The sequence below is a fragment of the Mesoplodon mirus genome (genome assembly GCF_964341445.2).
Source record: "Mesoplodon mirus genome assembly, chromosome: 7".
Lineage (NCBI taxonomy): Eukaryota > Metazoa > Chordata > Mammalia > Artiodactyla > Ziphiidae > Mesoplodon > Mesoplodon mirus.
Window position 1 is genome coordinate 25,384,796 of NC_138983.1, and position 25,445 is coordinate 25,410,240.

Genomic DNA, 25,445 nt, shown 5'->3' on the forward strand with positions numbered 1-25,445 from the left:
AAATAAACATTGAAGATTCCCCCCCCCGCTTCCCCACCACCCTACAAAACTTCTGAATGTGGAATGTTCAATAGCCTAACCATTTTAGTAGGTTACAGAACCAGCAAAAACTCCAGTTGTCTAACGATGAACATTTGAGAATGGTTTTGTGGGGTTTTTTGTTTTTCTTTTTTTAAAGTAGCTGAGCACCTACTGGAAAAATTCCTTAGCTAAAGGCTGAAGACTAAATTCAATTTCTGCACAGAAAATACCATTAACTTAGTAGCCTTTGCTTAACAGGTGGGATTAATTCTCCACGAAGTCCAAGTGGGATACAACAAGCAGCATTAAGTTCATAGGCACACAGAACTAGTGCTCCAACTGCTAGTACAAATTTCAACACAGTACATAAATTACTAAACTGTCCTCTTCATCAAACTTGGGACTCTCCCTATACATCTATGGGAAGGAATCACCACTTTGAATATAAAGACCTCCATGAGAAATGGATAATTCAGTTAGGGTTAGACAAAAGATAAGTGCAAGTACTACAGAAATAGCTGCTGGAGATAACCATAAAATTTGGAACACTAATGGCATGGGGTGAACCACATAAGCTGCTAGCTGTTGAACACCAGTGTTTCAAGATACAACTTTTATAAACACGTTTTATTTGTTTGCTTATACCATCAGAACTGAAACTACTGACTGTCATTTCCCTAAAATAGGGAAATCAATCTAAAACACATACTGGTGCTTTTCAAAAGATAGCAATTTAAAAGGGTGGTAGCAGCAGGCATTTCATCTCTTTTTCTTTTAAAAACTTTCAGGCTGCAGGAAAAACATGTGACCAAGGTTGTTATGATTATCCATTAGAGATTTTTCATCAGTACCTGTACCAATTTAGGTGACAATACAGCAAGATCCAAGGATTAGTGACAGACAATGTACATCATAAGGAATGATATATAGTACCAATCCTTACAAAAGTCATTGTCAAAGAAACTGTTAAGTGTTCAAAAAGGTATCTAAATATTTCACAGTAAGTACAGAAGCGGCCATCCAGATTATATCCCTTATTTGTTGCGTATTTTTCAAAAAGTGCCAATCAAAGCCTAATTTTGCATTTTGGCTTTGTCTTATACAGTATCAGCTGTTAAAAAGCAATTTACATGTGTTTTTAACCACAGTCGTCTGGCCAGAGAATGAACAGTGCTGTGTCAAACCCTAAGGCTGGTAGCCAGCCTTATATGTGATTAAGGACCCATGCATCATTTGGTATGCATCTAAATGTTCAGTGCTCCAATTTAACTGGAAATGCTGTGAAATGCAGTCGTTATGCCAAACCACACTCCACTCCTTCCATCTTCCTTTCAAGGGAAATAGTTTTGTCAATTACCACTGAATAATAGGGCTGATTTGTAGATTTTATCCAAAGTCAAGTCCATCTTGCTTTTTCCAAGCCACTTAAAATAACTATGGAGATACCACCCCGTTAAAGTATATGATGTTTTACTCCTAAGCAAGGGTGAGGAATCTGAGTATCATGTGCAAGACTCAAGATGACGTTTAGGACAGAACATGCAGAGTAAAAATAGTTTCCTTCCATATCCAGGTAATATAAAGCTGACAATTGTAGTCCTGTCTTTATGGGATGAAAACAGTCCCTTTACAATAAGTTTCCTGAAAGGGAGAACAAATAGATAATAACTCTTCTGGTAACATATTATGGTACACTGGCCAGTGTGTTTTTGGCGATTAAACATAATCCTGTGAATCAGATTAATTCACTTGCTGAGTGTTCATTTGCGGCATCCCTCTGTTGGGTCTTGGGGGCCCTCCACGACCTAGAAGACAAAAATGGCATTTGGTTTTTCTTTCAAATATTATTTATTTTGCCTTCAAGCAGATTTTCATCTGAAGTCAAGAAGCATGTGGGCAGCTTGTCACCACATTATTAGGTTTAAGAGGTCAATTCTTCAGTGTTCAAGTTTCACCTGTCCTGGAAGTTGTCATGCGCAAATTTGCTCACGTTCTCTAGCTAAAAGAAGAGTAGAGCTAATGGAGTATTCCACCAGTACTCATTCATTCATTCATTCAACAAGTATTTATTGAGTGCCTACTATGTGCCAGGCACTGTCATCAGGCGTTGGAAATAGATACAGCAGTGAAGACAGACAAGGTACCTGCTCTCATGGAGCTTACATTCTAGTGTACACTCTAGCTTACATTTCAGGAAGTAAGTAACATCATACTATCAAAATTAATAAAAGCACCAGAATGAAAAACAGACCTTATTACCTAAACTGTTAAAAAGAAACTACATAACATTCAAAATTGTATAATGACTTGTAACAGATAAAGTAACTTTTTACATGCTGTTAAAACAGATTTTTAGCTACCAGTCAACTCAACTTTCATAGAATATGCTACAAGGTGAGAAAGAAGAACATAACCCACATTCACATGCAAATATCCTTTGATACTTCAAGTCAGTAATTCTCAAGTGATCCATAATTTAAAAAAAAAATGCACCCTTTTTGCTGGCCAGTTGCTACTAGCATTGAAATCAAAGTACTTTGTAATTCCTCCTTAACATACAATTTATACATGTTATGGCCAATATCTAGAGGAAATCTATTCAAGTTTACTTCCCTCCAATCAGAGAACCATTTAGAACTTCAGACCATATGAAACGATACCTCTAATTGTTACATAGATTGACTTCCTGCCCAAATAGTAAGTCGTTTTCCTATGGTAATAGACAAAAGCCAAAAACTCTTAAAACCTATAATTTTTAAGTATAGTTCTGTAAGTTAGGAATTTGGAGGTTTTGTTTCAAAGTCAGAAATAATTTGACATTTATATCACTAATAATGGTCCAAAAGGCATTGAAATTTCAATTAGTTCTATTACTTCTAAATGGTTCTCTAAATGTAACTATGGCTTATCCGGCCATTAAAGGGTTTCTGGCCCTAAAATATAATATGCATGTTTGAAAAATGAAAGAGGAATAATAAATTTATATAAATGTTTAATCTCATTCCAAAAATGTCTTACAAAAATGTTTTGGTAAGTACTTCCTAAAAACATTTAGCAGGTTTTAGGACCTGAAAAATAATTTGCAGTTGGAAAAACACTTTTTCTGAGGAGGAGAAATGTTCTAGTTTTCAAGACAGTTTATATAGTAACAGGGAAAGTCATTCAAAAAATTAAATTTGGGTTCAAGATAAGTTTTAGAAACAGAGCATTTCATTTAATCCCTAGCAACAAGTCTGGAAATGATAAATGTATTCCTAACATGTAACCTACATGCAGACTATGAACAGCTCTTCCAAGGCCAGAACAGAAGCTCCACTTAGGAGCTAGGATCACCACCACAAAATATTACCTCGTGGGGCTCCCCGTGGTCCACTCTGCCCAGAGCCTCGCTTGAAATTCTGCTGATATCCATCCTAAAAGACAAGCTAGTTAGTACTGAAGAAAAGGCAATTTTTTAATGCTTACCCATCTATCTCTATTCTTACAGTCTAACACTTGTAGAATACAGAATTCTTTCTTATTCTTTTAGACATTTAAATATAACATTACTACAAGTTATTATTTAATCGTACTTGTATTTCTCAGCTCTTAAAAATCACTGTTTTTACCAGCCTCTATTAAATGAATACCTATACTGAGTGCTAAGAAAAGCAAAAGTCATCATTCTCCATAAGGAAGTACCTTGTACAAGGTACAAAATTAGCCCCAAATTACTTAGTTGCTCAAGTGCATCAAGCAACTACATTAGTCCCTTTCACTGGGGTATTTAAGTCAGATTTATATTTTATAACAATTTTACCTACCCGCTGATAGCCAGAGTAGTCCCGGGGAGCACTGAACTGAGACTGTGTATATCCACTGTTTGGAGTGTTAGAGAATGAAGGGCGGTAACCATCATATCCTCCTAAAATTTAGGACAAGAAAAAAAACAACTTTCTTATCTTCAAAGGGAATTTTTACTTTCTCATTACTGACCAAGGGAAAAACTGAAAAATTGTAAACTATGCTAGTTATTCAAACTAATCTCTTATCCTGATCCAATCTGTTTATACATTAACTGCCTTAGATGATAAAATTTTCACCCATCCATGCACATACACACAAAAAAATAACAAAAAATCTCCATAAGGTTTGAAAATTTATAGAAAGCAATATCCCCTACAGGACAGTGGTAGACATGGGTTTTATACATACAAAAAAACTCAGTCCCAATTTTGCCAATTTAAATGACGGTATCAACACATACTAAAAATGTTTATGTTGTACGTAAGAAGCTAATGCAGAGAGAGACATATTTTTCCTAAAAATCATATGACGTATTTCTATATATTGTGCAAGTCAGAAAAGAACATGAACTTGCTTTCTGGGTTTTTTTTGTTTTTGTTTTTACCTCTGAATCCATTAGCAGGTCCCCTGTATCCATTCATCAAGCCTCTAGCACCACGGGAGCCTCCACGAGACACACCACGACTGTTGTAATAGGGCTGACTGCTACGTGGAAATCCAGTGTTCTGCTGGGGAGGCTGCTGGTGGTTACCAGTCACTTGATGGGTCTGGTCCTGGGAACCATGGTAAGTGCCAACCACTATAAAAGAAAAAAAAAAAAAACATACATACATATGTACACACACACACACACAGATATATACACACACACACAGCTCATTACAATTTGTCTGATTTCCTACATGCTTTCTGGTTTAAGAAATGTCTTACACAGTTTCCTCAAAGTTTAATTCTGTCTTTAAATTTTCATATTAACAATAGGGAAAACTACACATCAGTGAAGTCCCTGTCTTTCTCCTGTATTAAGCTAAAGGGAATAAAATTCTCCAACAAATTCCAAACCTTTGAAAGCACACATTGAGTGAGAGCACACAATTCTATCCTTCCAAATGACTTGAAAGGCTATATTATTATTATTGTTATTATTATTATTTTTTTTTTTTTTTTGCGGTATGCGGGCCTCTCACTGTTGTGGCCTCTCCCGTTGCGGAGCACAGGCTCTGGACGCGCAAGCTCAGCGGCCATGGCTCACGGGCCCAGCCGCTCCGCGGCATGTGGGATCTCCCCAGACCGGGGCACGAACCCGTGTCCCCTGCATCGGCAGGCAGACTCTCAACCACTGCGCCACGAGGGAAGTCCGAAAGGCTATATTATTAAACATCTTCTGAGAGGCATCTGCTTATAGCACAAGAGACCCGCAACAGTCAAAAGATCTTACGTACTGAAACACTTTTGTACCATTTAATTATTTCATTATAAAGTTCCTACTGGTAGTTTTCTTATTCTTTTAAATTTTCCTTGATACTTATTAAAACATACAAAAACATACTCTCCCATAGCTAAGCAGCTATATGCTAGAATACTCAATTACAAAGATAAATTAGCAGAGAGAGGCCTTCAACTTACACCCCACCCTAATACTTGAGTACATTTCAAGTACTTTTAAAGCACAGCCAATTTAGAAGACAGTTAAATGGTACTCACACTGGCACTCAACCCCCTGGAGTGAAGGGAAGGTTCTAGAAGGTCCACACTATCTTATACCCCCTCCTCCTTCCACAATGGGGAGAAGTCTAAAATCTAGAAACCTTCAAAAATGAAATACCAAGGTACATTTCAGGTATCACCCCAATGTTCATAATTTACAGGGGAGAAAAAACAGTGCTAACAGTATCTTTGGGAGGTGAGGAAGGTATAGACCAAAGGAAGGCCCACACCCCAGGAACAAAAACAGTCAGCAGCCTTTAGTCAGCCCAAATCTCCCGTGTTTGGGCAGAGAGAAAAGGTGATGTGAGTCTTGAAAATATTTAGCTGAGCTATTTTATAACCTCAAGAAACCCACATTTATTAGTTCTTCGAATGATATTTTGCAATGAAAAAGCTAGAGAATGCCTAGGAACAGAAGGGGTCATGGCTCCTTTTTGAACTATGTAATGGACCAGATATACTATTCACAGTGTGCTCTTTCTACGTAAATTACCTTTTACTACATTCCCAAAATTTAAATTTATAAGCAAATATCACAAGTACCAGTAACATTTTCTATCTAAAAAGATTCATTCAGGGAATTCCCTGGTGGTCCAGTGGTTAGGACTCCATACTTTCACTGCAGTGGGCATGGATTCAATCCCTGGTGGGGGAACTAAGATCCCACATGCCATGCGCCATGGCCAAAACATAATAAAATTTTTTTTAAATAAAAAGATTCATTCATATACAAGTAAAAAGTAGAAGAACTGAATTTTCGACTCACTTTTTATCAATAAGAATTCTATTACGCTTTTTGGTCAAATCTCACTGCAAGATACTCAAAGTAGAACAATTAAGGGGTGATCTTTATTTAAAAATACCAGAATTCCTATTTGAGTGCGTGTAAAGCATAAACACTAGTCCATAAAAAATAGCCAAAGATCCTTGCCAGATGCTTTTTTTATGTTGTTCCTGACTAGATACTAATTCAGATTAAAACAAAATTTCTGGAATGATGGGATACACTGCCTTGTTCAACAAATATCAGAATGCCCTCAACCTGCCAGGCCTGGTCCTAGACACAAGGGATGAGTTAGCTGCCAACACATAATCTTTGCCCATAAGGAAGTTTTAATAATGGGAAATAAGTAAACAAAATATACATACAAGTAAAAACATCTATACTGTATCAGGTAATAAGTGATGAAGAAAAACACCAAGTAGGATAAATGAGTGACCAAGTGAGCACATTACATTTGGACAAGACATGAAGGAAGGTCTCTGTGAGGTGATATCTGAGCATAGACCTACAAGTCAAGAAGCAAGCCATGCAAACATCAGTGGAAGAAAGGAAAGGAAGTGTAAAGGCCATGAGAAAGGAAAGAATTTGTGTTTGTGGCTGGTATGGGCACATAAGGAAGAAAATAGGATATACAACAGAATCAAGGCAGAGGCCAGATCATGGATCTTGTAAACCAAGGTAAAGACTTTGGATTTCTTTTCTAAATGTAATTGACAGTCACTGGGAGGTTCTGAACAGGAGACAGACATCTGATTTACATTTTAAAATAATCACTCTGGCTACTGTGTGGAGAACAGACTGGACTAAAATAAGAGTCAAGGGAGACAACGGCAATATTCCAGATAAGAGCTGACGGCTGCCCAGATCAGAGTGGTAGGGTGGAGGTGTTTGAGCAAAGCAGACGGGCCGATTTGATTTTTTACTGAAAATATCTGTAAATGTTATGAAGTTAAGTTTCATAAATAATGTGTATTTTGAAATGGTAACAAAAGGTTATCTAGTCCAGTGCTTCACAGTCAATTAGTAATGTCAAGTAGAATATAAGAACAAGATAGCTTGAAATCAACTGGCACAAAGGGCCAAACTAACCAAATCAAATGATATATAGTAATTTTTAATTTCATTACACCATCTGAAAAAAAGATAAAACAGCTAGCATGTTAGCATAATGTCTAAAGGCACCAAATATATCCACTCCACAACCAACTTATGAATACAAGCATGCCTCGTTTTATTGTGTTTCTCTTTATTGCTCTTCACAGACACTGCGTTTTTTTTTGTTGTTTTGTTTTGTTTTTACAAATTGAAGGTTTGTGGCAACCTTGTGTGGAGCAAGTCTATTAGTACCATTTTTCCAACAGCACTTGCTCATTTCATGTCTCTGGGTCACATTTTGGTATTTCTTGCAATATTTCAAACTGTTTCATTATTATATTTGTTATGGTGATCTGTAATCAGCGATCTTTGATGTTACTACTATGACTCAGTGAGGTCTCAGAGGATGGTTAGCATTTTTTGACAATAAAGTATTTTTTAATTAAGTCATGTACACTGTTTTTTTAGACATAATGCTATTATTGCGCACTTAATAGGCTATAGTATAGTGTGAACAGAATTTTTATATGCACTAGGAAACCAAAAATTTCACGTGACTCACTTTGAGATATTTGCTTTATTGCAGTGGTCTGGAACCGAACCTGCAATATCCTCAAGGTACGCCTGTACATGGCAATGAATAATTAAAGGAGCCTGAGAACAAGAAGTCCAGTTTTATCATTCAAAAACACAGATAGCATAACTGCCAAATTTCTGTCAGACTGTGGTTGATTCAACCTCCCTGATTAGTGATGCTGAATACTACGGTGATATATAAGAAAAATCAATGTTGACCCAGGTCTGTCAAGAAATTAGACAATTAGAGATAGTTACTCACATCAGTCAGTCCAGTTACTCACATCAGTCAGTCCAGTAAAGTTAAAGTATTAACTCCTATGGTTCTTAGTAGGGTTTGCTAGCTTGTTGTGGGATTCCAATTAAATATCTTAAGAATTAAATAACCAAAGACCTAAAAAAGCTATTTATGTCTTACAAATGTAAGAAATCTAAAATATCTATATCCACATTATAACTGTGATAGGTATGACAACTGGCCAAATTATGACCTTACTTGCCAACAAGGACCTTGTTTCAACCTAGTCCACCAAATGCAGCCACACCAACTCCTTTACTGCTTAATTTTGTATAACCAACTTCCTGCCAGGTATCATGCCAACAGGCTTCAAATAATTAGCAATTAAGAGCAAAGTTGATCACAATTTGAATAACAAGTTTAATTCTGCTAAAATCACATAATGAAATAGGATAGGATATTATGAAAACTCACTAACCAAGGGAAAATGGGCATAAAGCCTCCAAAAGCTGCAATAATTCACATACAGCAAATATGGGCTTGATTTTACTCAGGATCAGCAATGAAAAATTCATATGATCTACTACCAAAACAAAAACTCTTGGACACTGCCACTCAGAAGTCCAAACTCTCTCCTAACACTGTCAATAACTGCACTGCAAAGCAAGTAGTCAAGGAGGTGACACTGGTTTGCCTACCTGTTTGAAGCTGTTCTTGCTGAAGCTCTGTTTGTTCTACTTGGTGAGGCTGACTGGAAAAGCTCTGGTTATAACTGGTCTGGTACTGACTTTGCTGTTTTAAAGTTTCTGGTTCATTAACAGGAGGAACTGGGGCATTCATATTGAACACCTATAAGTAAATAAAGTAAATGATTAGTTCTTCCCTTCATGCTAATCATTTCCCTGCTTTTAACATGGCCATGGCAGATCTCAATTCTGGTTTTACCTGAAACATAACAAAGACCATTACAGAAGTCTCAGACATCTCTCTCTCTCTCTCTCTCTCTCACACACACACACACACACACACCCCTCAGTTCATGCACTTCAATGTCGAAGATACATATATACCATACAGCACTTAAAGCAGAGTATAAATGGGGACTAAAAATCTAAAAAGACATATAATCAGAAGCCTTGGAAATGCTATTATAAGTGAGACATCTTTCTAAAAGATGCAAGCCCCTGATAAAATATCACTTACAGGAATTAAATCTAAGAACTTTAATTATTTTATCTTTATTGATATTTTAATCAAAAATTATATCTTAAGCATTTAACTCTGAATTTTCCTGTGAGCACTGTTTTGGCTGTATCCCGTCAATCACAGTATCTTCATTAGCATTATTTTCTAGAAATTCTGCAATTTAGAGATGCTTCCTGAAGAACCAGGGTGAAGTATCATAATGTCCATTACTTTACTTTGAGATATACTTCAGTAAAATAAAAGATTAAGCCAATATGGCAAAGTGTAAACAGTTGCTAAATCTAGGTAATGATCTATATATATATAATAGATGTTATACTAGTCTACTTTTCTCCATGTTTAAAATTTTGTTAATCAAATCAAAACGGTGAAACTACAAAACAAGAAGACATGGGCACATAACTCCTAAGACTCAAATTTATCTCTGGGACCAGAAAAAAATGAGAGTTTGTGTTCAATTAAATATACCCTACAGTTAGGGTAGATGCAGACTCAAGCACAAAGTTAAATAAAGACTTTCTGTTGAGGCCCTAGCATGAAGACAGTACACAGCAGGCACTTAATGTTAGCTGAATTAATTTGCTTACCGTTTGCATGGATTGGAATGGAGCTGCATTTACATTGATTCCACTGCTATGTAAAGGTTTGCTTGTACCAGCCTGGAACACCTGAGGCTGAGAAGCAGCAGGAAGGGATGATGCTGCTGTAGTCTGGTCTGTATTTAAAGAGATTGTTGCCTAAACACAAAGTGAATAATCGCACTTTAGTGGTAAACTAAGCCAAGTCTACTACCCATACATATGTTAACAAGCTCAACTATTTTATGAAACAAAAATACTACAGTGCGTGCACTGGGTCCAAAACAAAGAGACACTATATTAACAGTTATTTACCTCCACCCAATTCATGTATAATTGCCTCATCAAGTTTACATGCCCTGGTAACAGAACTTGCCTGAATCTGGTCAATTGGTTCCTTTTGTGGTCGTTGCTCGGTAGCATGAGAAGGCTGGTACAAGGGTTGAGATGCTGTATATCCCTCACTTGTGGATGAAACCAAAGGAACCTACAAAGAAGTAAAGAAATCAAAGCTTCATTCTGTTATAAACCACCTTTAATACATACAGGGCTAAGAAATAGATATGATAAAGAGACTATAAAACCTAACAACTGCAAAAATATATTATTAAAGCTCAAAGTTAAATAAACCCTAGTCCAGTTATGAAGCTCCCCACAAATGTAGATAACATCTACACTAAGTTTTAAAATTATGAAATCTAAAATGTCTTCTCAAATTCTCAGTTCAAAATTAAAAACCTTCTTCCTTCATTATAATTATAAAACACAAGAATTAACAAAAAAACTTTTTTAGTTCATCAAAAGAAAAATAAATGTAAAGATGGAAATAAAGGCTGATACCTAGCTACCCATGCCAGACTTGGACACTTATCAAATTCCTACCTGGTTTTCATAAGCTAACTAAGAAAGAGACCCAAGAAGTGATTAAAAACAAAAACCTGCAAAAATATTTATATCACTCTTACCTGTGTAGCTTCTGGTTGTACAGAAACTTGATTAGGTTGAGCAAGTCTAGATTCAGAATGAACTGCAAAATTGATCAAAAAATACTGTCATACAAAATCAAATTTCTTCAGAGATGTCTAAATACCTTTACTTGCTCTTTAAAGTCAATTTTCTATAGCCAAATCCTATATAAACTTTTCAGCAATCATGAAAATAAATGGGGAAGTATAGGCAGGATTTTAGCTTTCAAGTGAGCATTTTCGATTAATTGATAGTCATTGTAAGTCAACTGTCACAATGGCCTTCACTTTGTTTTGCAAAGTGTTAGTGAGACAGTACTAATGAAGAGGTATAGAGTAGAATGGTAAGAATCAATGCTAATGTTACCCACAAAGAGCCTTTTAAAGCAGTAACCATAAAGTAGCATTACTCTTATTCAAAACTTTTAGATAATATTCAGTAACATTTTAACATTATCAACTTTCAATATAATTTCAAATGTTTCCACTGGAAAAAATAAAAACATACCTTTAAAAAGCCTATATTCAATTCAATGTGCGTATTATTGCCAACTCTCACCATCCTTCCACTACTCTCCCAAATCACCGTTAGACAGATAATCAAAAATACAGTATCTTTCGTTAGCCATTTGGAAATCATCCGTTTTCACGGGAGAGTCTAGTGAACTCAGCCTTACCTGAACATCTAAACAGCTTTACAGGTTACATCAGTGCTGAATGTGTTGACTGGCGCAGCTAAGAAAACTATGCATTTTCTTCCTCTGGTAGAGCTCAAAAAATGAACACTGATCTGTTTTCTAACTCTTGGTAGAGATATGAGCTCCCTTTACTTTAGAGAAATCCTAACTACCTTAACCATATTAACTGTGTTCATTAAACATGCTATTACCAGCAACTCCTTTTATGTCACTTAAGATTAACAACATTAAATGTGTTACTTTACATGGTTCCACTTTTATGCCCTTAATGCTGACATGCTGCAGGAAAAAAACAAGACTCAAAATTACTAATGGTCCTAAAGAGATGCTCCACTTAAGCTGATACAAAGGCACCAACCATATTTAGTATGCTGCTGTTTCAAATAATGGTGTAAGACTAGTAAGAGTTTGAAACTTACTCTCTCTTCCACTTTCCTCTTGAGCATTCCCTTACCCACTCCACTATTTTTTACCCACTCCATCTCATTTTTTACTTAAGTAATAAAATGTTCAGAGATTCTCCTAAAAAGCTGCAATCATCCTTCAGAGAAAGACACCTGTTAATACTAGATTTATTCTTAGATTAATTTTGAAATTTAAATAGCCAAGCAAAATTTCATTTATACACAAAAACAAGCAAAACAGGTCTACAGTTTTACAAGTCAGGAAGTGGTTACTAATGGGGCAAGGAGAGAGGTAACTACTGACTAAAAGGGAACACAAGTAGGCTTCTGGGGGTACTGGTAAAGTTCCACTTTTGGGTGCTGGCATGTTCAAGTTTGTGAAAACTCACTGTGCTATAAATTTATATGTACTTTTCTGTATATCTGTATGCCAATAAAGTTACCAAAAAAAAAAAAATCCACCACCACCAACGATGGAACTACAGAAATTATTCATATTACAGGAAAAAACAGTAACATTTCTCATCGAATTAAAAGATACAGAGACTTCCCTGGTGGTCCAGTGGGTAGGACTCCACGCTCCCAATGCAGGGGGCCCAGGTTCGGTCCCTGGTCGGGGAGCTGGATCCCGCACACATGCCGCAACTGGGAGTCCGCATGCCGCAACTAAGAAGCCCGCATGCCACAACTAAAAAAAAAAAAAGGATCCCGCATGCCACAGCAAAGATCCCGCATGCCACAACTAAGACCCGGTGCAGCCAAAGTAAACAAACAAACAAACAAATAAATATTTTAAAATAAATAAACAAAAATAAAAGATACAAGAACTAAAAGTTAAGCATTAAAAAAGAAAAAAATTAATTTTCATAAACTTTACAAAACCTGAAAGCACTGGCTCTATACTTTATTTCTCACATAAACATGTATCATTACTAACCTGGAGGGCAAACCAGCTGGGGTATGTCCATGTTCTGTGCTGGATTCATAGGCTGTGCAGATACAATGGCAGGATCAAGGGTCTGGTTTTCAAAATCCAGCATTGAATCCTACAAGTTTAGGTAGAATGTAATGGAATTAAGTTAAATAATGTAAACATTTAACCCTTCTGTCATAGTGCTTGACTAAACTGCACCTACCTGTATGAAATTATAGGGCCCCTGCATTTGCGCCATAAGGTCCTGTACTCGCTGTCTTCTCACGAGGGGATCTGCCTGAGCCACTGGGGTCAAAGAGTGGGGCTCTGGTACTGAAGGAGATGCAGCCTGAGGTTGCTGCTGGAGTGAATTTACCACCTAAAATGGGAGAGAAGGAGAGGAGACTGGGTTGGTAGAATGACAGAGCTCCACTCATTATCATCATGACTGGTCCCCAAATTACATACGCCACCTACACTGTAAACAGAATAGCAGACTGGAATGTATTCAACCTGACCAAATTATGCCAAATTTAACATTCTGATCAATGCTATCATTTCTACAGTGTTCCCAATTCCACAGGGTCACCATGTAGCATTTCAGATTTACCTTGTAAACTGCTTTCAAGAAAGACTACCTGTGATAACTTCCTAAAATCATGTGTTTTGCTTAAACTGTTAGTTAAGCCTTCTATATTAAGCAAACCTATATATCTATATCAAATATATATCTATCTCAGTACCTGATATATAATGAGCATTCAAGAAATGTTAGCTATTATTATCATCAAGCTTTGAGTTCCTATCATTTCATTCTCTCTGGCAATACCATAGGATCAAGCTCTATCACCTCATCAAAACTGCTACAAAAGCCAAAGCTCATTCTAACTGTCATTTTTCTAGCTCTAATAATTTCTCCTGATTATTGTTTTTAGTAATTCCCTGCTCTGCTGAGAAATATCACTAATTTTTATGACATCAAATTTATATTCCTCTGTCTGGCTTTTAAGCCTGGGCAAGTCATATCTGTTAAGCCTGGGCAAGTCACAACCTATTTCCTTTGTAAGCAATACTGAGCTAACAGAGCCTGGTAACCAAACAGCACTAGGGTGAAGGAGAAGTCTAAGATGACACTCCAACGTACCCCTGTAAGGTAGTCTTTCTGAAGGCTATCCATGTGGGAGCCCAGATTTTTATAGAGCAACCTGATAACAGACAAATCATGTACTTTAATAGACAGATTAACCCCATAAATTATAAATGGATATTTGTATATTTTTTTGTAATTGGATCAGCAAAGCAGTGATTATATTAAATATCCACAAAGACAAACAAATCACCTTTTAAACAGAACAGTCTTACATAATGAGTTTGTTATTCTAATAAAGGTACTAAGAATGCAAAAGACTTAACAATCTAAAATTGTTCTTAGGAGAGATAAGAATTACTAATTTAAGACAAAAGACATCAACCTTGTAACAGAGAACTCTTACCTCAACTGTTTCAACTGTCCACTCATCTACCTGCTCCTTTTCACCACTGCTGAACTGTGTTTCTGCCATAAATTGTCTATTTACATACTGCAAAGCAAAGTAAATGTTTGAGACCTCTGTTTGAAAGGCAGAAAGGGAAAGCTAGCATTAAATAAAAATCATACCTCTGTTGATTCAACTTCACTTTGTTCAGTGTATTCTTCTGCAGGCTCAGGTTCTAAGAGGTTAAAAAATGATACAAAAGAGTGTAAGAAAACTTTTTTTAAGTTAACAATTCATTTAAATCCAAATAAGTAAACAGTTCACCATCACATAGTCTGAATTTATTTACAAAGTTATAGTTAACAGTACGTTTCTGTATTTTATTATTCTTACAACAATATATTCAAAAAGTGTTTTCTTTACCATTTATTCCACAATTATTTTAGTTTCAATAGTAATTATTCTGGATCAAGTGTAATGCCAATAAAGCAGCATCCTAGTCTCCATTTTAATCTACTTGGTAAAAGTGGTAAGCAGGGAAAAAAATGTCTTGGGAATTCCCTGGCAGTCCAGTGATTAGGACTCGGCACTTTCACTGCCTGGGCCTGGGTTCGATCCCTACTTGGGGAACTAAGATCCCACAAGCCTCACAGCACAGCCCCAAACTGCCTTACTGCCTTATATTGATCTGCAACCATAAATTCCATTGATGTGCAACGTTCCCTTCTAGTTTCAACCTAATGCTTACCATGTGCCAGGCACTGTATACATACTTTACAAATTACTTCCTAAATGAAGAACCTGAGGTACAGAGAAGTTCAGTAAGTTGCCCAAAGTTACACAGCTAATACGTGTTGTAGCCAAGATTTTATCCAGGCAGTCTGATTCTGGAATCCATGCTTTTACCCATTATAAAATTTATGCTCCAACAATGCTCCCTATAGTACTCAAAATTTTATTCATCATCTTACGTTATCATAAAAGTCCTCACAGTAAATGCTTACCTACCTATTAGCGATGTGCTAGGTGCCAGAATAGATCTCTGGTGACTGAGGAATTTATAGTTCAAGATCATGGAGTTATAATCACTCCATCATAAAAAAAACAGAACAAAACCTCATACCATTCACCTCATACACTGGCATTGTAAGCAGCAATAAATTTGCGTACATCAGCCAAAAATCTATTTGAAAAACCTTACAACAGTTGCTCCCTTATCCATACTCCAGCCTAGCAATACTGCAGCAACAGAAATACCAGTCTGTAACAGTCATCAACATAAATAAGATAGGGGCTTCCCTGGTGGCACAGTGGTTAAGAATCCACCTGCTGATGCAGGAGACAAAGGTTCGAGCCCTGGTCCGGGAAGATCACACATGCCATGGAGCAACTAAGCCTGTGTGCCACAACTACTGAGCCTGTGCTCTAGAGCCCGCGAGCCACAACTACTGAGCCCATGTGCCAGAACTACTGAAGCCCACACGCCTAGAGCCCGTGCTCCGCAACAAGAGAAGCCACCACAATGAGAAGCCTGCGCACCGCAACAAAGAGTAGCCCCCGCTCGCCGCAACTAGAGAAGAGCCCGCGCACAGCAACAAGGACCCAACACAGCCAAAAATAAAATAATTTTAAAAATAAAACTAAAAAACAAGATAAACAACTGATATTTAATGCCTCTGGGAATTATGCTTAACATGCTTTGTCTTGATATTTGGTCATGCTTAAAGTTTCTTTAAAAATCTAAGTGTACAAATATAACTAAATAAATGTATAGCTTGAACTTGTGGCAAAGGAAAGTAAAACCAGGACCCTAAACTAAAGCTCATATCCACCTGAGTACTCACCAGCTTCAGCTACCTGGTCTTCAACTGCAGGTGCTGAGGCTGCCTCTTCTTCCTCACACAGCCCATTCTGGTGGTTGTGAGTGCTGTCAAAGTAGTTTGACTGGAAAACACGCTCAACAATTTCCTTTAGAGCTTTATCTAAAAACAGAATATTAATTATAGTCTTGGACTATCTGAGGAAGCCTGATTTAAAAGATTCAATGTTCTACAAAATATAGTGGCAAGAAAAAAAACCCCATCAACTGTTACTTAAAAACATAAAACCATTAAATTCCAACAGAAATTTATTACAGAATGATAGGGAACAAGCAATTACTTGTATTAAATTTTTAAGTATTTTAAATAAGTTAGTCCAAAAAAACGCTAACAATTATCATTTATTCATTCAATAAGCATTTATTTAGCACCTAACTGTATGTTAAGCAATGAACTAGGCACTGGGGCTACAGAGAGGTATGTAAAAGATACAGTATCTGCCCTCACTAAGCAAACAGTCCAATAGAGAAGAGTTATCAAATACTCACAAAAACAGTAAAATTACATCTGTGAAAAGTACTACACAGAAGTACAATGGACTGGACCTAATCAGGGAGAGACCATGAGAGGCTTTTCTGGTGTAAGGGCTGCAAAAGCTGGGATCTGAAAGATGAGCAGTAGAGAGGAAACAAGTGTTTCAAGGCAGAGGCAACAGCATTTACGAATCCCTGAACACAGGGTGCCAGATACAAGAAAATTAAAGTCTGCGTTGTGGCTGGAGCATAGGGAGTAAGGAAAAGCATAAGGAAAGATGAGTCTGGAGAGACTGGTAAGAGACAGAATATGCAAGGTCTTACAAACTAAGGGCAAACGAATATAAAATGTGATTAAAATAAAACCATTAAAAGATTTTAAAGAGGAATGGATGGTGAATTCAGTTAAGAGGCTGCATTAGACAACTGAAAGGCAGAGAAGTAGAGAAAGAGAAGTAGATTCAAAAGATATTTAAAAGGCAAATAAAATTGTCAGAATTTGGTACGTAAAGGGGACAGGGCGGTAGGGGAAGGTTTGTGTCAGGAGTTAATCTCCACTTCCTGGTCTTGTATAGCAGATGTACAGCAAGACTATTAATAGGCCACTATACAGAAAAATGAAACTTCAGGGACGTTATATCAAAGTATTATAAAATTAATACTATTAAAAGTAAAACTATAGGGGGATTTCCCTAGTGTCACAGTGTTTAAGACTCCACGCTCCCAGTGCAGGGGGCCCAGATTTGATCCCTTGTCCGGGAACTAGATCCCACACGCATGCCGCAACTAAGAGTTCACGAGCCACAACTAAGGAGCCCGAGAGCTGCAACTAAGACCCGATGCAACCAAATAAGTAAATATTTAAAAAAACAAACAAACAAGTAAAGCTATTGGTAATTCCCTGGCAGTCCAGTAGTTAGGACTGCGCTCTCACTGCTGAGGGCCCAGTTCAAGCCCTGGTCAGGGAACTAAAACCCCACAAGCCGCACGGCACAGCCAAATAAATAAGTAAGTAAATAAATATTAACGTTATACACACACACACACACACACACACAGACACACACACACACACACACACGTTTATTTATTTATTTGGCTGTGTCGGGTCTTAGTTGCAGCACACAGGATCTTCATTGTGGCATGCGGGATCTTTCACTCTTCTCTAGTTGTAGCACGCAGGCTTCTCTCTAGTTGTGGTGCGCGGGCTCTGTTGCCCAGCAGCATGTGGCATCTTAGTTCCCCTACCAGGGACCAAACTTGCGCCCCCTGCATTGGAAGGCAGATTCTTAACCACTGGACCACCAGGGCAGTCCCAATAACTATTAACTTTTGAATGCTGAACACTTCACATGTTTTCCTTCTCCCGCTTCAGAATCTCCTGCCTCAGAACTATTTTTTAAAAACTTAGGAAAACTGAATGCACATAAAAACACTAATATGAGTAAATTATATCTTTCCATTAACTATAAAGATGTTACATTCCTCAGATGCAGGGATGAGGCCAGGTAGAAAATACACCAAAACAAGCTACGGCTTACACTTTAACCCTTGTTACTCCTCAATAGTGCTCATGAAAATTTTATCAGGCTTGACCTAAAGCTACTTTTTGAAGCTAACAAGTTTATACACATGTCAACTGCTTTCTAATCAAACTTCAAGTGGGGAATTCAGTACATATTTGTAGCAGAACTAAAATCAAGAAGCCAAAAACTTTTTTTTTAATGAAGAAATACAGACAACACAAGTTAACAAACCAAGAAAATGATTTCTTACATGAAAAGACACAAAAGCATTGGTTCCTCATATTTGATTTACCCATCTCCTTAAAGCAAATACACTCCAAATTACATCATACAGTTTTTCCAAAAAAAGTATAAGCTCTTTTCAACCAAATAGCTAAAAACAGAGTATAAACGGGTATTTTTGCCTTAATGGGTTCAAAACTCTACTTACCTAAATCGACATTAAAAATAGCTAAGAATCTATTCCCTGATTTACTAAGGGGTTAAAATCTAAGATTCCTAATTTACTGAGGTAGTGTAACTTAAAAATATTTTTTTAAAAAAAAAATCAACATACAACTGCGTATTTACAGTTAAGGAGTTCACATATAGAATACTGGCCTAGATATTAGCTTTTTTAAAAACACAGAAAAAAATGAATGTCCCAAATTGGCAGAAGTTTAAGAAAAACTAAAGATAGACTAAGGCAATGACCATGAGTAGAATGTATGGGGTGCAGTAAATGTTTTTCACAAAATTTCATCTGTAAGGGAAAACCAGTCCCCATCTAATACCAAAAACACTGAAAGTCAATTTGGTATTAATCTGTCCACCTCAAGCAGAATAAGTTATGAACAAAACCATGTTAATTTAGGACTCCCATCTTTATAGATTTTTGATTGGTTGATGCTGGTGTTTTGACTTACACAAAAAAAATTGCAAAAAATAAACAAATGAAAAGATACAAAAAGGAAATAAACCAAAAAGTAAACAGTGGATTAACGTTATTTACACAGTTCTAAAATTTAATATTTATTTTTATTTTATTTTATTGTGGAAAGAACACTTAGCATGAGATCTACCTTTTAACAAATTTTTTTTTCAACAAAATTTAAGTGTACCATATATTATTGTTGACTACAGGTGCAATGTTGTACAGCAGACCTCTAGAATTTATTCATCTTGCTTGAATGAAACTTTATGCCCAGTGATTAGTAAGTCCCCATTCCCCCTCCCCCCAGCCCCTGGAAAATACCATTTCCTTCTTTGATTCTATGAATTTGACTTTTTTTTTTTAAAAAAAACCATCTTTATTGGAGTATAATTGCTTTACAATGGTGTGTTAGTTTCTGCTTTATAACAAAGTGAATCAGCTATACGTATACATATATCCCCATATCCCCTCCCTCCTGCCTCTCTCTCCCACCCTCCCTTATCCCACCCCTCTAGGTGGTCACAAAGCATGGAGCTGATCTCCCTGTGCTATGCAGCTGCTTCCCACTAGCTATCTATTTTACATTAAATTTTAAAGATTCTTAGTCACAAAATCAAAAGTTGTCAGTGATACTCACAGGTTGTTCCACATACAGGTTTTTCCTTCCCTTCCAGCAAGTCCCACAGGTGAATGGAGGCATGTTCATACTGCTCATTCAACCTTATAATAATAATAAAACAGCTAGTTAATTACCTTTTGGTTGTCTACTCAACACAACATTTAGAAATTTTTATTATCAAATACCACTATACCTCAAGCTCATGTCCCGTTCAGGGTCTGCTAATTTGTAGAACTCATCCAGCAACGACAATTCCTCTTCAGACAATATTGGCACTCCATTCAAACCTTGCTTCAGGTCAGTTCTCACTTCGTCATCTCCCAATTTGTCCAAAACATACTGCAGCTCAAGCACAGTTTTTAAACGTTTCTGTTCAGCTTCTTCTCTCATAAGCTGCTCCCGACGTGCTGTCTTCTTTATTGTTTTCTGAATCTGCATAAGAATATAAACATAGACGTAGAAATAAGTTTTACGAAACTCCTTTACATCAATTTCAGGTCCAATGTAAATAAGACATATTTCATTCATTGAGTTAAATGTGACCCTGATATACAAAAGAATGACTCCCAACTTAAAAACAATTTAATAAATAATCTGTTTTAAGTAGCTGTTAGAAATTCAAAATACATCTTTTCCTAGAAGGTATTACACTATGGAAATGGTATCAATGAAACAATATATTGGGGATTTGCTTCAGAATAATCTAGCAGGCAGGGAGCAAGGGAGTAGGTGTGAGTATAGACGAAATATAACTGCCCATGAAATCATGGTAATTGTAAAAGCTAGGTATAGGTAAATGTGAGTTCATTATAGTCTTTTCTTTAGTTTTAAAATTTTCCATAATAAAAAGTATAAAAACTAAAAATTTTAATTAAGGTTCTGAGACAATTAAAAAAAACCGAACCACAGCCACAATAAAAAAAAAAATCTTATCTATGTCTATCTCTATGAAAAAATGGTTCAAAATACTAGTTTCAATTGCCTACTATTGACTCGCAAGAAGATGTCAAACCCACTACTACCTTCTCATCCCAACAATCCACCGCTTCCATTCTAGGAAGAAAGGCAGGAATGAGAAAATAAGTCAGGAACGCAAAAGAAGTAAGATAATAAAGAAAGCCACTTCGGATGAAATGAGGAGTTCAAGTAGGGAAGACTATGAAGACTAGAAAAGGTAGGCTGGAACTAGGTTAAAGAAGCTCTTGAATGCAAAACAAAAAAAAGTGTTTAATAACTGTGGAAAGTGCAACAAAGGATCAGAGTTCAATAAAAGGACTGCCATGAAGTTAAAGGCCCAGTGAAAAGTTCCTGAAAACACCAGTGTTAAAAAAAGAAGCAAAGGAGGATACAAGTATTTTCATTTACATAGTGACAGTAGGTTCAAAATAGATTCTATATTAAATTGTACATAGCAATTCTACTTCTGTGACCCATATTTTTTTTTTAAATCAGAAACAAGAAATTGGGCAGGGTTCATCAAGCCTGAGGCTCTGATCTAAGCTAAGTGGAACAAATCCCTATTTGGGTGTAAATTAAATTTCCCTTACTCTGTTTTGAGGGGTATCAATATTTTCCACCTTTAATCAAATTTAATAAGTAACAATAATATTAAGTGCATGAAATAGATTAGTTATGCATCAAATACTGTTATAAGCATGACCCTATAATGAGGTAGGCACTATTACCGTCATTTTTACTGTTACAAGCACAACCCTATAATGAGGCACTATTACTGCCTCTCCCCTCTCTCTTCTTCGCCCATCCTTTCCTTTCTACCCTACTGGCTCTGTTTCTCTGGAAAACCCTGACCGATACAGGTATACTCTTTCAAAGTCATACAGCTATTAAGTAAAAGTGGCAGAATCAGGATTCAAATCAGGCAGTTTGGTTCCAATCAGAACTCTTCACCTCTGTACTGCATTGTCTCTCATCACATAATAAACTGTTTTGTTTATTCATTTCACCAAATCAGAGGCAACTTTAAATTTCAACGTTGTTATAAGCCTTTCTCCAAATAAGCTAACACTAATTCAGAAGGATATTAATTTTCTGGTCTCAACTTTCAACAAATTATTTGACTTTGCTCATATTTAGTTTTATCCTGCTCCCAAAGGCTTCTGTCACATCAAAAGATGTTTGGCGAAAAACACACCACTTCGTTGGATCAAGAGTTGATACAAGCGCAATATATTAGTCGGCCACACCCCTTAAGATCTCTATGGAGAAAGTAGTTACCCATTATATCAACAGGTCTCTTTATTTTCTGATAGTTCATGGGATTGTAATATAGTCATGAGGCATAAAGGAATACATGGAAGATAAATGTCTATCACGTTTATACAGTTATCTCTCCGTAGCCAAGGGGAATCAATTCCAGGACCACCCCCCACCCCACCCACCGTGGATACCAAAATCCATGGATGTTCCAAGTCCCTTACAGTCCGCACTCTGTATCTGCAGATTCAACCAACCTAGGATTTCGAACCTTGGATGAAGATCCCGCATATACAGAAGGCTGTTATATTTGCATAGATAATTTTTTAAACCAACGATACATGTCTGTCATATATGAAACTCAGTCCTTTTAAAAGGCATCTTTCAGGTGTTACACTAAACTTTACAGAATTGAAAAGCATCTTAGATATAATTGGATCCAATCCTCTCCCCCTTGCAGACAGCTTATCAACAGTAATGCAATTAACTCGAAGAGACAAATAAAATTTTCTGCCCTCCTCATTTTTAATATTTCATAAACATATATGCTATTTTTTACTTACATCTTGGCTTAATGCCATGAAACTCCTCTGTAGTTCTTTTGCAAACTCCAAGTTATTTGTGACTTCCTGGTACTTAGATACAGCATCCTAAAATAACAAAGAAAGAACCCGACTTTACTGGAAACACAAAGAAACACAAAATTAATTTTCTTATTAAAATTAATGAGCATAAAATCTTAATAAAAAATATAACATCTTTACCAGCTGATCTTGATTAAGCCTTTCCCCTTTGTTCATTCGTTCCTGATAATCATCAAGCTTGCCCTATATTAAAAGAAAAAAAAAATTATATTCCATACTGAAAGTATATACCAGCTTAACCATGCTAAAATAACAAACCCACATAACTCTCTAAGTTTGTCTCAAATCTTGCCATAAATGTACTTTTTAGATATACTACAGTTTAAGTTAGTATATAAAATAGCTTTAACTGTGAGTTAAAACATGAATTTAAATACCCCAGCCATGCTGAATGATACCAAATACTGTTATTATAAGCCAATGAAAAAACGCTGCTTATTTTTCAGGTTTCTCAAAAAAGATATGCATCAGATGGCCCAGGCATATAATACTCATCCACATGAGTGAGGGCCACAATTTGGTGAAAATCCCAGTTACACCGAAGTGAGCATATCAGACATTTTATTAAGTGTTAAATTTTTGTCCCTCCCTCCCCCTGCCAAAGAATTCATGTAAGTGACATAAAAGAGTTTATTTTTCCTGAATAAACACACATGCATATTGTCTTTGATATGCCTCATTCATTTCCCTTGAACTGAAATAATTTCAAGCTATCATATCACCTACAGGCACAGTACACTAGTCAACAGCTTTGCTTTTGTTATTTCCTCACAGATGTAATTAATGTGCAAGAGTGGGGGGAAGAAGTTAAGCCTCTGGTTCAAGGTCATCTCCCTCCCCGCCCACCCCTAAGCTGAAAACTTTGGAGGTTTCCTAGGCTACTACTATTAGATAAGCACCCCCTGCCCACCCCCCGCGGAGATACTCAGGTACTGAAGCACAGTTAAAAATTCAGATATTGTTTTAATAAGTTGAAATCTAAATTGGGGGGGTGAGGGGGGCAGGCGGAATTCCCTGGTGGTCCAGTGGTTAAGACTCCATGATCCCAATGCAGGGGCCCGGGGTGCCATCCCTGGCAAGGGACCTAGATCCTGCACACAACAACAAAGATCTCACGTGCCACAACTAAGAACCAGCACAGCCAAATAAATAAATATTATTTTAAAAAATATAATTTAAAAATTAAAAAAAAATTAAAAAAATTTTTAAACAATCACAATAAATTACAAACATATATAATACTTTACCCTTAGCAATAATAAAATAATGAAGAAACCAAATACAAAGTAATGGTCTGATAAAATTCAGAGGCACAGAAACAAGTTTAAAAGCAATGCCAGAAAGGTGTTTTAGGTCAAATGATCCATTTTCTTTATAGCAGAAAAAGACAGTAGTCAACTTTCATAGCCATTCTACCCTAAATGAAACAGCCTATCAAAATTCCTTAGTTATACTGAAAGTAAATCAATACAATCATTAAAACATTAAAGGATGATGAAACTATCCAATTTTATTTAGGTGAACTATTTACACAATCAACAAGCTTCCAACTAAACACATATAAAATTCAAGTCTACCAGATGAAAATCAAGATTTTTACACTGGTATGACAGGCCTAACCCCATGTGCAAAAGACAAGCTCAATTGCCTCAAACACTCTGAGGATGGAACAAAGACAGTTCATTCATTTTTTTTAAAGGGTTGGCTACTTTTTCTTTAAGAAATAAAAAATAAGATGTTTTTAATTATGATTTAGGATGTAATAACAGCATTATAATCTGCATTCCGCTATTTAGAAATATACAAATAGAAGATATTCAAGGGAGGGTGGGAGGGAGGGAGACGCAGGAGGGAGGGGATGTGGGAACAGATGTATATGTATGACTGATTCACTTTGTTGTAAAGCAGAGACTAATAAAAAATAAATAAAAAATAAAAAAAAATTTAAAAAAGAAGATATTCAAACAGAAGGGGGGCCTGAAATTTAGTGTCAGTACACAGTTAAAATTCTAGCAACTAGGCAAAAGAAAAACTATTAGCTTATACCTTGCATTTATTATCTTCCCTTTTTATGGTATTATACATTTTTCAAGGAAACTGTTGTTAGACCAGGACATTAATACACAGTGAATGTCCTACATATCCCACAAGGGATAGTTGTTTTTGTTCGTTTGTTTGTTTTTGCGGTACGCGGGCCTCTCACTGCTGTGGCCTCTCCCGTTGCGGAACACAGGCTCCAGAAGCGCAGGCTCAGCGGCCATGGCTCACGGACCCAGCCGCTCCACAGCATGTGGGATCTTCCCGGACCAGGGCACGAACCCGTGTCCCCTGCATCGGCAGGTGGACTCTCAACCACTGCGCCACCAGGGAAGCCCAAGGGATAGTTTTATATACCTAGCTTTTAAAAAATAATAATAAATTTATTTATTTATTTATTTATTTATTGCTGTATTGGGTCTTCATTGCTGCACGCAGGCTTTCTCTAGCTGTGGCGAGCGGACTTTTCGTTGCGGTGCGCGGGCTTCTCATTGCGGTGGCTTCTCTTGTTGCGGAGCATGGGCTCTAGGCGCACGGGCTTCAGTAGCTGTGGCTTGCCGGCTCTAGAGCGCAGGCTCAGTAGTTGTGGTGCCCAGGCTTAGTTACTCCGTGGCATGTGGGATCTTTCCGGACCAGGGCTCAAACCCATGTCCCTCCCCTGCATTGGCAGGCCGATTCTTAACCACTGCACCA

The 25,445-nt window shown here is 36.8% G+C and overlaps 1 protein-coding gene across 1 annotated transcript in view; it reads right to left on the reverse strand.

Moving 5' to 3' along the window:
• Window positions 1-619: 619 nt before the first annotated feature.
• The window catches only part of CAPRIN1 (cell cycle associated protein 1), a 34,993-nt gene continuing 10,167 nt past the window's right edge, over window positions 620-25,445 (reverse strand). The window contains exons 3-19 of the mRNA XM_082627288.1: window positions 22,836-22,898; window positions 22,635-22,721; window positions 20,051-20,289; window positions 19,876-19,958; window positions 16,291-16,428; window positions 14,629-14,681; window positions 14,465-14,551; window positions 13,195-13,350; window positions 12,996-13,104; window positions 10,957-11,018; window positions 10,368-10,478; window positions 10,001-10,150; window positions 8,906-9,056; window positions 4,412-4,606; window positions 3,825-3,925; window positions 3,371-3,434; window positions 620-1,826 (exon numbers count right to left, since the gene is read on the reverse strand). Coding sequence (XP_082483414.1) covers window positions 1,762-1,826; window positions 3,371-3,434; window positions 3,825-3,925; window positions 4,412-4,606; window positions 8,906-9,056; window positions 10,001-10,150; window positions 10,368-10,478; window positions 10,957-11,018; window positions 12,996-13,104; window positions 13,195-13,350; window positions 14,465-14,551; window positions 14,629-14,681; window positions 16,291-16,428; window positions 19,876-19,958; window positions 20,051-20,289; window positions 22,635-22,721; window positions 22,836-22,898 — 1,914 coding nt within the window. The 3' untranslated portion in view covers window positions 620-1,761. The remainder of the gene's footprint in view (window positions 1,827-3,370; window positions 3,435-3,824; window positions 3,926-4,411; window positions 4,607-8,905; window positions 9,057-10,000; window positions 10,151-10,367; window positions 10,479-10,956; window positions 11,019-12,995; window positions 13,105-13,194; window positions 13,351-14,464; window positions 14,552-14,628; window positions 14,682-16,290; window positions 16,429-19,875; window positions 19,959-20,050; window positions 20,290-22,634; window positions 22,722-22,835; window positions 22,899-25,445) is intronic.